Source organism: Hypomesus nipponensis, chromosome 21 (genome assembly GCF_054491055.1).
Source record: "Hypomesus nipponensis isolate SF chromosome 21, ASM5449105v1, whole genome shotgun sequence".
NCBI classification, from domain to species: Eukaryota; Metazoa; Chordata; class Actinopteri; order Osmeriformes; family Osmeridae; genus Hypomesus; species Hypomesus nipponensis.
This window is the reverse complement of record NC_140381.1, coordinates 14,726,201-14,742,808: the sequence shown is the minus strand read 5'-3', so window position 1 is coordinate 14,742,808 and position 16,608 is coordinate 14,726,201. Positions and strand designations below refer to the sequence as shown.

The 16,608-nt window shown below is 39.8% G+C and overlaps 1 protein-coding gene across 2 annotated transcripts; it reads left to right on the top strand.

Annotated features, from left to right (window-relative positions):
- The first annotated feature begins 5,495 nt into the window (after positions 1 to 5,495).
- Positions 5,496 to 14,951, top strand: psen2 (presenilin 2). Of its 2 annotated transcripts, none has more exons than XM_084685725.1 (11): positions 5,496 to 5,719; positions 6,117 to 6,271; positions 6,623 to 6,723; positions 7,157 to 7,298; positions 7,540 to 7,607; positions 8,310 to 8,530; positions 8,680 to 8,778; positions 8,989 to 9,057; positions 9,337 to 9,453; positions 13,689 to 13,804; positions 13,968 to 14,951. In XM_084685725.1, the coding sequence occupies exons 2-11, from the start codon at positions 6,140 to 6,142 to the stop codon at positions 14,121 to 14,123; spliced, it is 1,221 nt and encodes a 406-aa protein (XP_084541851.1). In that variant the 5' UTR covers positions 5,496 to 5,719; positions 6,117 to 6,139; the 3' UTR covers positions 14,124 to 14,951. The 2 variants fall into 2 exon arrangements, with proteins under 2 accessions (XP_084541851.1, XP_084541850.1); XM_084685724.1 differs by having other exon boundaries at positions 5,497 to 5,719; positions 6,623 to 6,837.
- The last annotated feature ends 1,657 nt before the right edge of the window (positions 14,952 to 16,608 follow it).

Below are 16,608 nucleotides of genomic sequence, written 5' to 3'. Positions count from 1 at the left end.
TTTAGATTTATGTAATTGAATTGCATATAGAATTTCCATTCATTTACATTACATAAGTTTGAATTTAAACAAACTAATAAACTTAATATGATTTGTATTGGTCAATGTAATAAAACGTATTAGTTTGAAATGCATAAAAGCAAGTTTATGTTCATAAAGACTATTTGTTTGAAATGCATTATAGGCAGGTTTACAGGATAAACCCTATTTATTCAAAATGGATAAAATGCATGTACTTTTTATAAATACCCTAAGGATGTTAAATCCCATAAAATGTAGGTAAAAAACTGGCAGCTGTGGTTGCCTGAAATCTACTGTAAAAAATATGGTGGAAATGTTCTTCTGTTAACAGTATAATTAAAAGTGAACTGTGACATTTACAGTAAAAACTTGCAGTTTTGGTTGCTACAAAAAACATTCAAAATTGGTATGAAAAGCAAATACTTTTTTATTTACATTTATTCATTATTTAAACAGCACAAAGTCAATACATACTTTGGACGTTTGCTTCAGCTTGCAGAACAAACATTTTGAATAATTGCAATCTTTACCAGAAAGTCACATATTCAATAACCTTAAGACAACGCATTCTACAGAATGGATTAATGAACCAAATTCTTGGGTTAGAACTTTGTTTTGGGCGGGGGTGGGGGGTTCGGACAGACCTGCCCCAACTGCAAAAAAAAAGGGAGGAAACACTGCACAAGTACACATATAAACATAACTATTGCTAGAGCTATCCTTTTCTAAACCAAACACTACAATATAAAGGAAAACCCAGGTCCATTCCAACCTATTGAGTTTACAGGCTTACGATATACAGCCTGCTGTAAAAGCATTTAGGACACACAAAATGCTATAACTTATAACAGTGATATATATTCTCAGGCTTAACATATTTGTATGCATCTTTACCCCAACTGATGTTCTGGGCATTGATGGTTGTTTGGCGTGTGGTCAAGGCCAGAGATAACATCTGACGCACTCTCCCTAGTACGCTACATAACTGTTGGCTGCTCAAATACCATTAGTACTATAGAATAGAATATCTTTTCAAAGTACATTTTTTTGTACAATGACTATAAAGATATTCTATTCTACTAATGGTATGGTACTATAAAGAAGGAAGAAAACCATAAAATACATAAAAAAACATGTCTTCATCGTTCTCCCCCTCACCCCCTCTCTCCCTTGTGTTCCAGTATGAGTAGAGAACATGGTACATTGTAGACTCTACATTCCAGGACTGAGTGGTGTTGCAGCCTGGTTTTGTTACAACCAATAGAGGGGGTGAGGGGGAGAACGATAATGTCTCTTCACTGGCATAGCTTTGTTTTCCAGCTATGAGACTTTCTTGACAGTTCACTCGCATCCAGCTCCATGATTATTTTTGAAATGTCTTTAACGTGTAGCGGAGCTTTGTAGGGTAGTGCATGTTCAAGGTAGCCTGACATTGTCAAACTCATAATTCTAGTCAGATAATGAGTCTGATACTGCTCCATTGGGCTGTGAGTATGGGGCGTGTTTCAACCGAACTCTGAAAAAATTGCCTCTCCACTCAATTGGATAGATCTACAACCAATCAGAGCAACGTAGTATGTTGTTTGTTGAAAACAATTCAACCCAAGCGCTCTTTGGTGACGTGTGGTTGATTTCGTTTCTGTTGATCATCTGTCCATCATCGTATGAAACCCGCCCTGACAATTGATTGGTCCGAACAGCTCTTGTTCGGACAGTTTTTCCCCAACCAAGTGACCCCAGATCCAACTTCCCGACCAAATGTTTATGTGGGCGGGGCTAAGTTCGGCTGGCATCCAGGCTATGTTCAAGGCATAAAACAGCCCAAACAACATTGCAGAAGCAAAGCACTCTCAAGATCTTGAAGCACCATCACACCCTCGAAGACTATCCTGACATCAGAGGGTTCTGATGTACTGCTGGCAGTGTCTTTCACGACATAGATCCCCACTGACGTTCCATCTATGGCACAGAGGAAATCGTCTCAGCCATTTCCTGGTGAAAATTAAATACAATGCAATTCTTTAATGATAGGTTCAGCATTTTGTCACTTGGCTTGTAAACAATCCAACAGGGTAATCATTTCTACCTTTAGCAAGGATAAACTTTATCTTATCTGAAAATAAGACAAAAAAACATAAATAAATCCACTGTTTGAGGTCCTACCCAGGCAAAACCACTGCAGGTTGGAAGGTGTTTTCTCTCCTGTGTGTGTTTGAATGTTGGTCTGTATGTGTATGAACACATTAAAAAAACTCCCAGACCGATTTGTATGAAAATTGGTGAAGGGGTGTAGCATGGGCCAACATAATTATGACCATGATTCTTCATTAGGCTCCTTAGCAATCACTGCAAAAGAGATGCAGTTCCTATGCAGACAGGAGAACCGAGCAGAACAACCATCTCTCCAGCTCTCCATCGTAGCCAAAGCCCACCTGAGAGGTCACGACAGCTAGCCAGACTCGTCAGATCAGAGAGGTATATTAACATCGCATCGTTTGAGTATCGTAAAAGTCGAGACTTCAGGACCCCGGGTTCTGGACTGGATGGAGTGTTACAGAGATGGTGTTCTGCTAGGTTCTCCTGTCTGCACAGGAACTGCAGCTGTTTTGCAGTGATTATCTCCTATGTATGCACAAGAACACTGAAGCTATGCAAGTGTCTTTTTAGTACAGGTTTACTGTGCAACACTAGTTCACTCCCATGTTAATGCTTAGCTATAAAAATAGCATTTGCATTCGCCTGACCAACAGCTGAGTTAGCTAATAGCTAATCCTAAATTTGGAGCCGGGAAAACCTACACATATGTATATATAATTTGAACAGTACTTGCTACGAGTCTCTAGCTCAGGCAACATACTGTACTCTATGTTCCTATTTTACTGACGCCAGCCACAAATTAGCCACCCTATCTGAAGGTTCTAGCATCGACCATGTGAGACTTAGAGCTAGCTATCAAACTAGACGAAAATGTTTGGTATCATGACGGATTTACTGGATTTCATTGTTCAAATATGAGGTACAGTATTAACTGCACAAGTAAAACATAAGTAAGTACATGGATTACAAGCAGATATCTTACCGTTACAGAGCAAAAGTCACGATCCCGGCAGGCAGGGCTGAGTTGAAATGGTGGAAAGAAAAACCGTTGGGAAAGCGCGAAATCTGACTCATTTCCACCTCAAAACGATTTCACTTCCCGAATATTGAATGTAAACAAATCTCATAAGTTTTAACCACTTGAATCTTGCTTGTTTCACAGTTAACCATATTTAAAACATTATAGTATGTTTTAATTGATTATGTTTAATATATTTTAGAATTAATAGAATTATGCTAATTCTACAGAATTCTAATGAATACATTTTGAGACAATGACTATTTAAATAAAATCAGATAGATATAAATACTTAATTATAAAATATGCCATGATTCATTTCTGTGAGTGTAATCAAACATCAATTAAACAACGTTCTAGGTAAATGAGACAAACACATTATAACACATCGACTACTGTCCTTGAATTAGTGTCCATGAGCCATGTAGTCCTTTAGAAAATGTTTGTAAGTCCACACAAGAAAGTTCCTCCAAGTAATTCCCTTTGTTCTGATAATGTGAGACCATGTGGTATCTGTTCCTGACCCCATGCTGGGTCAGGACTTTTACGCTCCTGCTCAGGCAGATAAGGGCAAAGGGGGAAAGACCCTTCCCTTGTCAGGGGTAGGAGAAAGGTGTGGATGGCACCATGCTTTGTCTGTCGAGACTCTGCTACAACATGAACAGCTCCGTCATTGTTCTCGCCAGGCAAAGAAAGCTTAATAGTTATTTTGGTAACCGAAATCTTCCATAATGCAGACTTACCATAGCTTACTGTCAACTTTATATTCAAACGAAATGCCACAAAATTCACACTGCCTTCAATTTCACATCAGTGTCGAAATGCAACCTGTGTTTTACATGCTCAACCTAGAAAACCAAACGTCTATTAATGGATATAACGTGATCTAACAAGACGTGTTAATAATGTAATAAATAAAAGCTCGAGAAGTGTGTCTAAAATATACTTTATTGAACATTTGCCTTTGAAAGGGGCATGTTCATAGAACCATAGGCTACAAGACGTTTCCATCAGATGTAAGTGGGGGTGAAACATTGTCCCACAAAAGCAGTCTGGCTTGATGACACGATCAAAAAAAGAATAATGGGTGTGTTTAACAAAAGCTTCTGAAGGCAAGACTAATATTATTTAAATATATATCATTTCCTATTGTGGTTAACAGTTAAAGTATTAATCTTCGTCTTTGCTCCAGATAGACATGTCAACAATCTATTCTCACGCTTAACATAATATATTTGCCATCATGTCATGAAGGTTTTTACGAAAAATCAAATCTGTTTGAAAATAACGGGAATAAACTATATTAACATTTTATGTAGGCCTATGTGTGACAACGATTTGCTAAACTTGCTACAACAAGACAGGCAACTCACGCCATTTCTCCCTGTGCTCATTCAATATAAGTCTATGGCTCATTCAGCTCAATGTAAATCGGCTATCGGCCAATGTGAACTTTTGTGCTCGTGCCCTGTTAGTATCCGCAGGCACATTTGCAGGCAACTTTTCTTGACGTAAGCAAATAAATGGGCTTCTAGTTTACCCATTTCGGATTGGTTTCAATCTTAGCAAAAAAGGAAATTATTCTATAAAAAAGCTATTAGTATGAGCCAGTTTCGAGAATCGAACAAAAATTATTGGGGGAGATAGTTTTGTAAATGTTGACTGGAGTTAATAGAATAAAAACGACCGGAAGAGTTGGAAACCTAACCGTAATGCAATACCACCTACATCCACCGGGGCCGTTGCTTCAAGCCGAGGGGTGGTGGCTTGGTATACGCAAGCACATTTGCAGTCAACTTTTATTGACGTAAGCAAATAAATGGGCTGCTAGTTTACCCATTTCGGATTGGTCTCAAACTTAGCAAAAATATGGATAAATTATTCTATGAAAAAGCTAGTAGTATGAGCCAGGTTTGAGAATCGAACAAAAATTATTGGGGGAGATAGTTTTGTAAATGTTGACTGGAGTCAGAGCCTGTTTAAGGAGAGCCTTGCCACTCCCTATTATGCCCCATTGCATCGCTTCGCGTCGTGCTTAAAACCCCCTTACCTGTTCTAAAATCAGCGTAAACCACGGACTCGCGGGGCTTATTGCTTTTCTAAAACTGTTACTACAAATATTTGATATGGTTTCATCAATAAAAACAATTAGAAACTAAATAGTTTAATAATAAACCGTCATTCTTCCGCTACTACAAAGTATAGTTCCTACATAAATCGTTGCCACGCAACAGCCAGATGGACATCTTTGCCGTCTTTTTCAATTTGAAATATTCGATGCGCAGTAATATGGAATGTTAAAGAATGTTATGAGGACAACCTGTGAGGTTATGCTGGATTTTACAACGGCAACAACCAGTTTTAGAACGGCCTTTAGGTGGATTCTCTGCTATCGGTTTGTGTGTCACGTGATGGGAAACGTCACTACCGGAACATTTACTGTCACGTGACAGACACAAACAGCTGATGCGAAAGTCTTCCTCGCGATTCCGCTTTTTGTCGGAGAGATCACTTCCAGATCCTACGTCCAGGCGTTTACACATTTACTTTGGTTTAGTTTATGTCAAATTAAGGATAACGAAGGTGACTCCATTACGTTTGTTTATGGGTTCACATACATTGATCAGGCTAGGTTGTTGCTAGCATACGTAGATAGAATTTAAGTTAGCTTGCGATTAGTGTTAGCCACACACTATCGAACTGTGAATTACGATTGTGTGCTTCTCACTCGTCTTCCGATCAAATCAAATTCATCTACTATCAGATTCAAATAATCTTATTGCGTTCTAAAGATTGTACTTCAATTGAGGATTATCTGATTTACATAACCCTCTTCCGGACTACGTACATCGGAATTGAAATCGCATGAATCTATGTTATACCTACGCTGATGAGCTCGATTGTGGGGATTTGTTAGACGTTTATTTTGCGTCACAGTTTTCTATCAGTGACGATATCATGTTGGTGCAAATTTTTGCAGAGTTGTGACAAACATTCCCATTCATGAATACCTCGGACAGTGAAGAGGAGTCCTATAATGAAAGGACAGCATTGGTTGCTTCCGAGATCCCCCCCGTGCCGTCCTACCTGGAGGAGCCTGACCAACCCTTGCCATCGGACATGGAACCCAAAAGAGTAGGTGTCAACTGAACTGCATCTAGCTGTGGCCTCAGTTGTGCATTGTTTACTCTGTTAAAACATTTAAAACTTGTTTTAAGACAAATGTACAGCTAACACAGAGGTTGTTTAGATTTTCACAATGGCTGTATGTTTCTTGAAGTCGTAACCGTAATGACGGCTTCCCTCGCTTAATGCCATTTGGTAATCTCATCTAACCAAAACATGCTCCTCTTTACATTTGACGTACTGTGAAGTCATATCTGTGAATTAACAGTATTTGTCTCAGTACCTTAAATTGCATTGTGAACATGATCTCTACTGTACACCGCAACACTAACCAGGTATCATGAACATATTCTTTCTCAGCATCATGGTGTAGCCCCAGTCCCCAGCAGGGAGCGTCCTGGGGTCGACCGCAGCACGGTGGAGAGGGAGCCCGACATGGATGAGGAAGAGCTCACCCTCAAGTATGGCGCCAAGCATGTCATCATGCTCTTCGTCCCCGTCACTCTCTGCATGGTGGTGGTGGTGGCCACCATTAAGTCGGTCAGCTTCTACACGGAGAAGAACGGCCAGCAGCTGTAGGTGGCGTCATTAATTTGACTCTGTCTTGCCCTAATCTATGGGAAAGTGTCTTTCTGCAAAGATTACACAAGTTAAAGTAGTCTACTGTACCTCCCCAAAAAATCAGTTGGATCATGCAAAACATTATTTATATGCATGGCGCAATGAAAGCTTGTTTTATGTAGGACAAGGAGGGTAACATGAAAGGGGTTGCTTGTCTACTACCACACTATACATACTTTGCTCTATAATGTATATGGACAGAGATACAAAACCCAAGATTGACTTGACTGACTCTTAAAATGGATTTGATTTGATTTTATTTGTAACCCACAGGATCTACACACCCTTCACAGAGGACACTACTTCTGTAGGCCAGCGGCTCCTAAACTCTGTGCTCAACACTATCATCATGATCAGTGTCATTGTGGTCATGACCATCTTTCTGGTGGTCCTCTACAAGTATCGTTGTTACAAGGTGAGACACCATAACAAAGGTATGTGTTCAACACAAAATCACATAAACGGTTTATTCACCTAAAAATGTGTGTCCGGAGAAAAACATTTATCCAAAGCAGAATTTGCAATCATTAAAATTGTGTCTGCTCGGATTAGGATTGGAGAGATTTAGAGCTGTCAAGAGCTTTGTAAAGGATAGGAGTACATAACATTGTTTATACAATTTCTAAGGGTGCATTTCCTCTCCTGTTGTGTCCTAGTTCATACATGGATGGCTCATCCTGTCTTCTCTAATGTTGCTCTTTTGGTTCAGTTTCATGTATCTAGGGTAAGTATTCTGTATTGTCCTTGGCTCTTTTAGTTTAGTCAAAAGTGCAGTTATATGAGTGCTGAGATGGAGAGAAATTGTGAGAACTCCTATTCTCGAGGTAGCAGGGAAAGATGGGATAGTAGAAGTGAAAAGGAAGCGAATGAGAGGGAAGGGTAGTGTAGAGGTTGTGTGCGCTTGTATGTGTGTGTCAGACTGGCTCTTACCCGATAGGCTCAGACAAACTTGACCTACATGGTCTGCTTTGCTCAACAATGCCGACAGTATCGATTACCACTTTGACACACTTTGGAACATTGAATATATCATTTGAAACTGACTTCACGAAATGGAAGTTTGAGTGGGTCTCATGACCAAAACCCCCCAGTATTTTCCAAGTCCTGGCATGTTGAGACTAATGCCACACATTGGTTACACACATTGGGAGCTAAAGGTTCATGATGAAAACAGCTTGACCGAAGAGCAATTGAAGTCAAATGAAAGTCTTCGTAGATTCCCATTTCTAACCTAGTTTTTCTCTTGTGATATGTTAGTGGCTAGAGATTTTGAAGAAAACCATATCTGCTGTGAAAAGACTGATTTACTATGGGGAGACTTCCTATCAATTTTACAGTTTGTCTCATGACGATGGTGCTAAACTCTCAGTCCGTCTCATACAATCCTCCAACTCAAAGTTTTTTTACTTTGATCCGATGTCCTCAGGGAGGTGTTCAAGACGTACAACATAGCCATGGATTACCCCACAGTGGCCATTATCATCTGGAACTTCGGGGCGGTGGGAATGATATGCATCCACTGGAAGGGGCCTCTGCAGCTCCAGCAGGCCTACCTCATAGTCATCAGTGCCCTCATGGCGCTCGTCTTCATCAAGTACCTTCCGGAATGGTCCGCTTGGGTCATCCTGGGAGCCATTTCTATCTACGGTAGGCCGAGAGGGTCAAATATTTGTAGTTACAACCGAAACATGACCAAATTTGCTGAAAACTCGGTTTATCTATGTTGTTAAAACAAAAGACATATTGGAATGTGACAGGAGGGATTTTTTTTTCTTTGCTCTACATCTTGTTTGCAGACTTGGTTGCAGTGCTGTCCCCCAAGGGTCCTTTGAGGATGCTTGTGGAGACTGCGCAAGAGCGAAATGAGCCTATCTTCCCTGCCCTTATATACTCATGTGAGTACTAAACATAAGCCACAGTACAAAATACGATTGTAAGCAAGCAAGTAAGCCGTGGGGCATGGCTTAATTCTTCATTGTGACTGATTTCGTTGTTATAAAAACCCAAAAAGCTTGTGTGAATTAAAAGTTTCCACTTTTGTGAAGAACTGAGTTACTATTTACAAGAGTGCTGATACAGAAACAGTTTATGTTTTCCTTTTTCAGCTGCCATGATATGGATGGTTGGAATGGCGAACCCTTCAACACATAGAGAGTCTGCAAATCAAGATACAGGTCAGAGCTCAATTCTTCGGTAACATCATAGGTCAGTGGGTAGATCATGTACCACGTAGGTTCAGGCCTTACCGCAGGGTCCTGGGTTCAATTCCAACCCGGGCCACTTCCTGCATGTCCTCCCCTCTGGCTCTCCCCTACTTCCTGTCCTTTTACATTGTCACTATCTCATGAAACCAGAAATGCCCAAAAATATATCTTTAGAAAGTTTTTAGATAGTTATGCTCCCTTGACATGCACGTCAATGCTCGTTATGTTGTCGTTCATTTTGTGTTACAGATGAAGAGGCACAGAGTGATGGCATTGCCTCACATAGTGATGGAGCTCAGCCAGATATCCAAGTGTCCTCAGGGTTGGCCAGATCCTACTCAACAGATGATGACCTAGAGGAAGATCGTGAGTGATTAGGCATCGTCAATCGTAACTTGATGGAATGATTATAGCTCATTGGTAGAGCATTTAAATGCAGATGATTACATGCCCCCTGCACATAGCTATGGGTTAAAGTGTCTGCTTATGAATAGATTATTTTATATAATAATGAATTAATAGTTCATTTTGGGCAGCTAAGCATTCTGCAAAGATATAAAGCACCCGGATAGGTCTAAGAGCACAGGCTGACACCAGGGGCGTTGTTAAGCCCTTTTCACTGAGGCACGTGCCTCAGTATCAATCGGCTGTGCCCCAGTAAAAAAATAAATTCAAAAAGTTTGCGTTTTAACACTTTGAGTCAGTGCATTCATTAAGATGGTGATGCTGAAAAAAGTTACGCAGTATCCAAATCAACGCTTTTAAAATCAACGCAGTTGGAAACACAAACTGTTTTAACTATTGATGTCCCTACCAAAGCGGATATCAAACTTACGTCCCTGAAATGATTCTATAAGGGGCCTGTGCCCCAGAAGAGCGTTATGTCTAGCAACGCGCCTGGCTGACACCAACCCATGCTATTCAGTCTTTGATCAAGCAACAACAATAATTCTTGAATGGGAGAATGCAAGTCACAGCATGTGGTCTGTCAGCCTGTGCTCTAACACCATTCCTGAGCCTTTAAATCGATTCAGGGGAAGCAATTTTTCCTGAAGGGACCATAAAAAGATTAATGATTAGGACTGCCTATTTTTTTTTTTCATAACTTAATCAAACAAATAATTTCCACGGTAAAGGAAACTCGGGCTGGGCGATATTTTTCTAATCAATTTATCGAAGTAATGACTTCCCTCAATAAACATATCGTAACATCATTTAATTTTCAATAGTATTGTTAATGTCGATAGAGAATAATAAGGAACAGCAGTCTGGCAATACGACAAACCTTTTACCACCTGAAGCTAAATCACTTGTTGGAACATGCAGAAAGTGTGAGTTTGCGCCAAGGTATTGATAAAAAGCAAGGTTTTAAAAGGTTAAGTTACTTGACCCCAGGTAAGTGCTACCTGGCCGCAAACATTTCTCTCACACCACGCTGCCTAAACATTTTGCAGAGTGTAGGGAAAAAGTTGAGGAAGAGACTTATTTTGCTACTACTAGGGATCTGTGGTCTATCGTCTTAATCATCATTAGCGAATGGAAATATAAATATTAGTGCTGTCAGTTAAATACGTTATTAACGGTGTTAAAGCAAACCCATTTTAACTGCATAGTTTTTTTATCGCAAGATCTTTTTGGCCAAGCAAACTTTGTCGTTTTTTTTTCACATGCTGTTGCAACAACTACTGATGTTAGACAAACTACAACACCACACCGGATCTAGCTAGACCGGAGAAAACATTCACTTTCAGTGAAAGCGACTCGGCAGTCCACTAGCTTGCTGTCCCTTTTGGCAATATCAGCTGCTTTGTTACAAACAAAAAAAATGAATGATGACAACACAGAATAACGTAATCACTAGACTAGTGATCATCAAATCCCGTTTAACAGTTTATTTCAGACTTACAGACAAGTCTTCCACTTTTTTTCCCACAAAAAGTTTGGTTTGAAATTCTTTAAAGCGCATTTTCTATTGCGCTGATTTGGCTGTGAGATTCGCTGATTTTGGGTGTCCAAGATATGATGGATTCTGATCTGTATCAAGAATCTAGCCATGTAGGCTACAGGGCTCGACATTAAGGCTTGTCCGGAACAAGTGAATTTTTTGGTAGGGCAAGTCTGGAAGAGACTAAGTACTTGCCCCACTTAATGTGCCACTCATTACGTCTATTAGGCCGCAAGGTGAACCACAAAAAGTATTTTAGAAAATGATTCCCGCTCCACAATCTGGCATCTACACAATCTTTAGCTCATAAAAACAAGTTGTGCTAAGCTACCCCCAAAAAGTTTGTTGCTGAAATTCCAGTCGATTGTCAATGCGTCTGTTTTATGCAGAACTGGTTTCTTCAGGCAGATGTGTTTTTTTGCATGACTGTGTTGCACAGACTTATGTCGTTAATAATTGCACTCATACCAATGACCCTTTGTTTGTTGGTTCATTCATTCATTCTTCCACAAATGAAAACACTGATCAACCAGAAAAACAATCTTCATGAAATATGATATATAAAACTTAATAAGGAATAACAGATTAAGGACACTCAGTCCTCACTGTCAGTGTCAGGACAGTTATTTTGAGTTATCTTCTCAGTTTATTTTGTGGTGGCACAATTACACCAACGACATAAGTCTGTGCAACACAGTCCTGCAAAAAAAAAAAAAACATGTGCCTGTCTCAGGCACTTTTGCAGGGGTCGGATTTCTGATCATCCAGGTGACGTGCCAACCATATCCATCCATCGTGCCACTTTGTTGACAAATCAGCTACCTTATTGGTATAGACGATCACGTGTCAAACCGTGTCACTAAAATCCTATTACGCTCTGAAGAAACTAGTTCTGCATAAGGTCCCGTTTACACGGAAGAAGAACGCATATATTTTCATGCGGTTTGGCCTTTCATTTACACGAAAACGGAGGTTTTATCACGGAAAACAATCATTTCTAAAAACTCTGGCCAAAGTGGAGATTTCTGAAAACTCTGTTTTTGTGTTTGCGTGTGCACTAGCTTAAATTGAGTTTTAGGTTCTCAAACGTCACAGTATGGGACAAAAAAAGCATGCGAGCGTCCTGTTTATAGTAATAGGTGCGTTCGACTTCATGCAGCGCCGGCGTCCCCTACAGCCGCCTGCAACCCGGCTGACTTGAAGGAGCCAATGGCTTTCTCAGCTTCAACGCAGCCGGCTGTCGGCACTGCTGGTGCTGCATGAAGTCGAACACAACTAGCGTAATGGGGTCATTTATTTGTGAATTGCGTTACATTTTTGAATCACGAAATTCATTTGTGCATCACATTTGTGAATCATTCAAACAAATGAACCTCGCTCCTGAAAAGTGAAGGAAGTTGATCGTGTTATTCGTAGTTGTTGTTGATTTTGAAAATTCTGTTTGGTTTGCATGGCTTTATCCTTTACATTACACTGCCGCCTACAGGTTTGGCATAGTTATGATGGCGCTCGGGGGCGTATATGCGGGTTAATGTAAACAGAAACATTTTTGAAAACGTACTTGTGTGTACAACGTTATTTTTGAAAACGGAGGGGCAGAAATATTTGTTTCTGTAAATACCCTCCTATGTGTAAACGTGGCCTAAAACAGACGCATCGACAATCGACCGGAATTTCAGCGACAAACTTTTTTGGGGTAGCTTAGCAGGACTCTTGCGCTAAAGATTGTGTAGATGCCAGACAGTAGAGCGGGAGGAAACGATAACAGGGTTCACCTTATGGCCTATATTTTACTGATATTATTTAACCGAATTCTGCATTAGAATAACACACAAAAAAAGTGGCTTCGTCCCAAGATCTCAGACCGATGGGACTAATTTAATGCTCAACACTTCAACGGGGGCTTATTACTTGAAAGGTGAATTATTTACGGTGTCGTCTCAGTTACACTATCAGGGCATACTGTGACTTGCTAAAGTAGGCAGATGGCTAGTACATAACATTTCCTAATAATTTCAGTAAATCAAGCAACGCTGCAAGACCCAGTGAAATGTAGAGCTAAACGTTAGCTGGCATCAACATTGGCTAACTCAACTTCCGTAGACTATCCTCCAGTATTTGCAAGCTAGCTTAACTTATACCATATCTAAAATGATTTGTAGACATAACAATGTATTTTGCCACATTGGTGTTAAATTTATACTTTTTCTTAAAATTCCCTTTCTACCCGGCAGAAGCTGATTTACTGTACCAAGAGATCCTTTAAAAGGTGTATACTTTACAGTTGAACATTAGCTGATATTTAACTACGTTCATTTAACCGATACAAATGCTGCTGATGCTTGCTAGGTACTACTCAGTCGCCGATGCTAGTTAGCTAACGTCAACACAAAAAAGTTAAATAAAATTATCTGTTACTAGCTAGTATGTAGCTAACTATCTGTGCTGCTCAAAAAGAAATCAAGGGACATTAAAAATATATAAAAATGTGCGATTAATTGCGAGTTAACTATGACATTAATGCAATTAAATATTTAAGTCATTTGACAGCACTAATAAATATCTATATTAATCATTTTTTACCCATATCGCCCAGCCCTAAAGGAAACTGTATCGTTGTGTAGTGTTACCATGCTGTGTTACTGGGTCTCTGCAGGTGGAGTAAAGCTCGGACTTGGAGACTTCATCTTCTACAGTGTGCTGGTGGGAAAGGCTGCCGCCACTGGAGGAGACTGGAACACCACCCTGGCTTGTTTTGTAGCCATTCTCATAGTAAGTTTTTCAGCACAGTCTTTAGTTACTGGATGTGTTTGGGCACTGGGCAGTACACAGAGTGGAGTTCCACCCGTCATTTCAGACCTATTTTGCTTGTAGATGGATTCAAGGGTTTTTATTATGTGCCCTCTAACATACCTACATCCCTCTCTGTCTCCAGGGATTGTGTCTCACTCTCCTCCTGCTGGCCATCTTCAAGAAGGCCCTACCGGCGCTTCCTATCTCCATCACCTTTGGCCTCGTCTTCTACTTTTCCACTGATTATCTGGTACGGCCTTTCATGGACAACCTTGCGGCTAACCAGTACTACATTTGACCCCTAGTACAATCCATTTTTCAATTTGAAGGTCAATTGAATGTTTTTTTTCTCCACATTTTATATGGCTCTACTTGTTTTCTACCAGTAGTGTTTATTTAGCAATTACATGGATTGGATAGAGATTTGGGGTGGGGAGAGAATCATATTTAATTTATTGCTTTGCATACATTGTGTTAACAAACCATGACGACTTGTGAGAATCAGCTTTATTGAGTTGTAAATTTAAAAATTGAATTATATCCTCTCTCTAACAACTGTTCTTACGACACCTAAATCAACCATGCATTTAAATTAAGTTTTGCTTGCAGTTAATTCAGTCTATTTCACTACATGAATGACAAACACGAACATTAACCTTGACAAAGGGAGTGCCAAAGGTGGGTCTTAGACGACACATACAGCATTCATTGGAAACTAATTCTGTGGCCAGCTGTAGCTTTAAACTCCAGTATGATGGTTGCCTGAACGGAGCTCTTTCAGTCTTTGAGAGTATGTGTAGACTTTATATCGAAGAATATATATTTTATAGAATGTAATGAAAGGTGTAACATTTGATATCTAAGCTAATTGTTGAATTTACTTCAGTCCTGTATGTTTTGTTTGTTGCTAATCTCATGTATTGTTTTTATTGTCATGTGCAATAAATTCTGAATGAGTCAAACTTATCATATATTTGTCATGCAAGGCTAGCCCTCGTGCATCTGTACTGGAATAATGTTCAGGTTCAAATGCTTGGTGTCATCTTTTAGTTATTCTGCTATAACATGCTTAATCTTGATTTGTTGGGTTTAAAATAAATAAACTAAAATTGGGGTTGTAATGTTGGATCAATTTTCACTGCAACTTTCTGCTGCCCCAATTGTAGATTTCTTGACATACATTTGCCATCTTGGTCATATAGACTGGAAGGTTTTACCAGAGAATGTCTAATATAGGGAGAACTTAGCCTGACGTTGTCATACTCATAATTCTAGTCAGAATATGAGTCTGAAAACTCTCCGTTGGGCTGTTACTACGGGGAGTGTTTCAACCGAACTCGTAAAACAAATGCCTCTACGCTCAATTGGACAGACCTACAACCAATCAGAGCAACGTAATATGTTGTTTGTTGAAAACGAATTCAACCCAAGGGCTGTCCATCATCGTATAAAGCCCGCCCTGGCAATTTCATTGGTCCGTCCAGATCCTGGTCGTATGTAGTTGTTCCCAATACGAGACCCTCCAGACCCAACTTCCCGACCAAATGTATTTGTGGGCGGGGAGAAGTTGGGCTGGCAGCCAGGCTAGGGAGAACTGCCACGCTGGAAACTTCCGGGTTCTGAACTGGTTGCAGTTCCACTCTAGTTCCATGTGAGGGCGCTAAAGAGAGCAGAATGAATGGAGGTCAATGGAGCTACACCCCTCAAAATACTGACACATGATCTAAAAGGGCTTTAGTTTTTGAGATACCCCTACCGGAGGTAGAACTAAACCCAACAATGTTTTTCATCATTTCTAAGGTCTCCCATATATGAAATGGATTCTTGGCTAAAAATATGTTACTGCTAAGATTGTTAAATTAACAGATATTGTTAAACACCCCAAAACCAAGAAAGGACTAAAATATAGCCTGCCCGTATGGGAGTTTAGGCGTATAAACTAATGCAGATCAATCACACAGGCTCTGAGAGTCTTGAAACTTGACATGTTAGGAAGTTACTTTACCTACTAGAAAAGACTGGATGTGAATATATTGATGTATAGAATAAATCAAGACATATAAACACATACCTAAAATAGGCAAACATGCCAAAAACAAGACCTATGCAGAATGTTTTCATTTACTTTGTGGTTACTCTTCCAGGCATTATCATAGAAACACATATCATGTCAACAGAGGTAAAACACAAAAATGCCTGAAAATGCAGCCATTTCTTCATGCCGCCCTAATACAAGTAGCTAGCTGTAGAAACTACTTAGCCTAGCTAAGGAAGTACTTAGCCCTCTGACTAATGTTGCCAGGCCTTAATCATAATACATATTGGGGGGGACACATCCCACCCAATATTCAAATCTGGTCAAAATGTCCCCCCGAATATATTGATATAAAAATGTAAATGTGCTACGCTATGACAGGCAACTACGCAAACTGTCCTAAATTATCATACAAAATGTATTCGTCCCCCCCAATGTTGAGTCCATGGCTACGGCCTTGTAATGTTGCATGTGAAATTCAACTTGATTTGCATTTCAATGAAAATTCTTAAATGTATATTATTTTCCCTTTTGACTAGTCTCTTGAACTATGGAGAATGCCTGACAGACACTGGATCCAAAGCTTTATATAATTTGTGGGAAACATTTTGAAAAAGGCAAGAAAAAAAGATCCCTATATCCAAAACCCTACAGTACAAGGCCTCCAACACATACTTACCCTTGCTCAGCAGAGAGATGATGACGTCCATAAAACTCTGGCTCCATATACAGATGACATACTTTCATC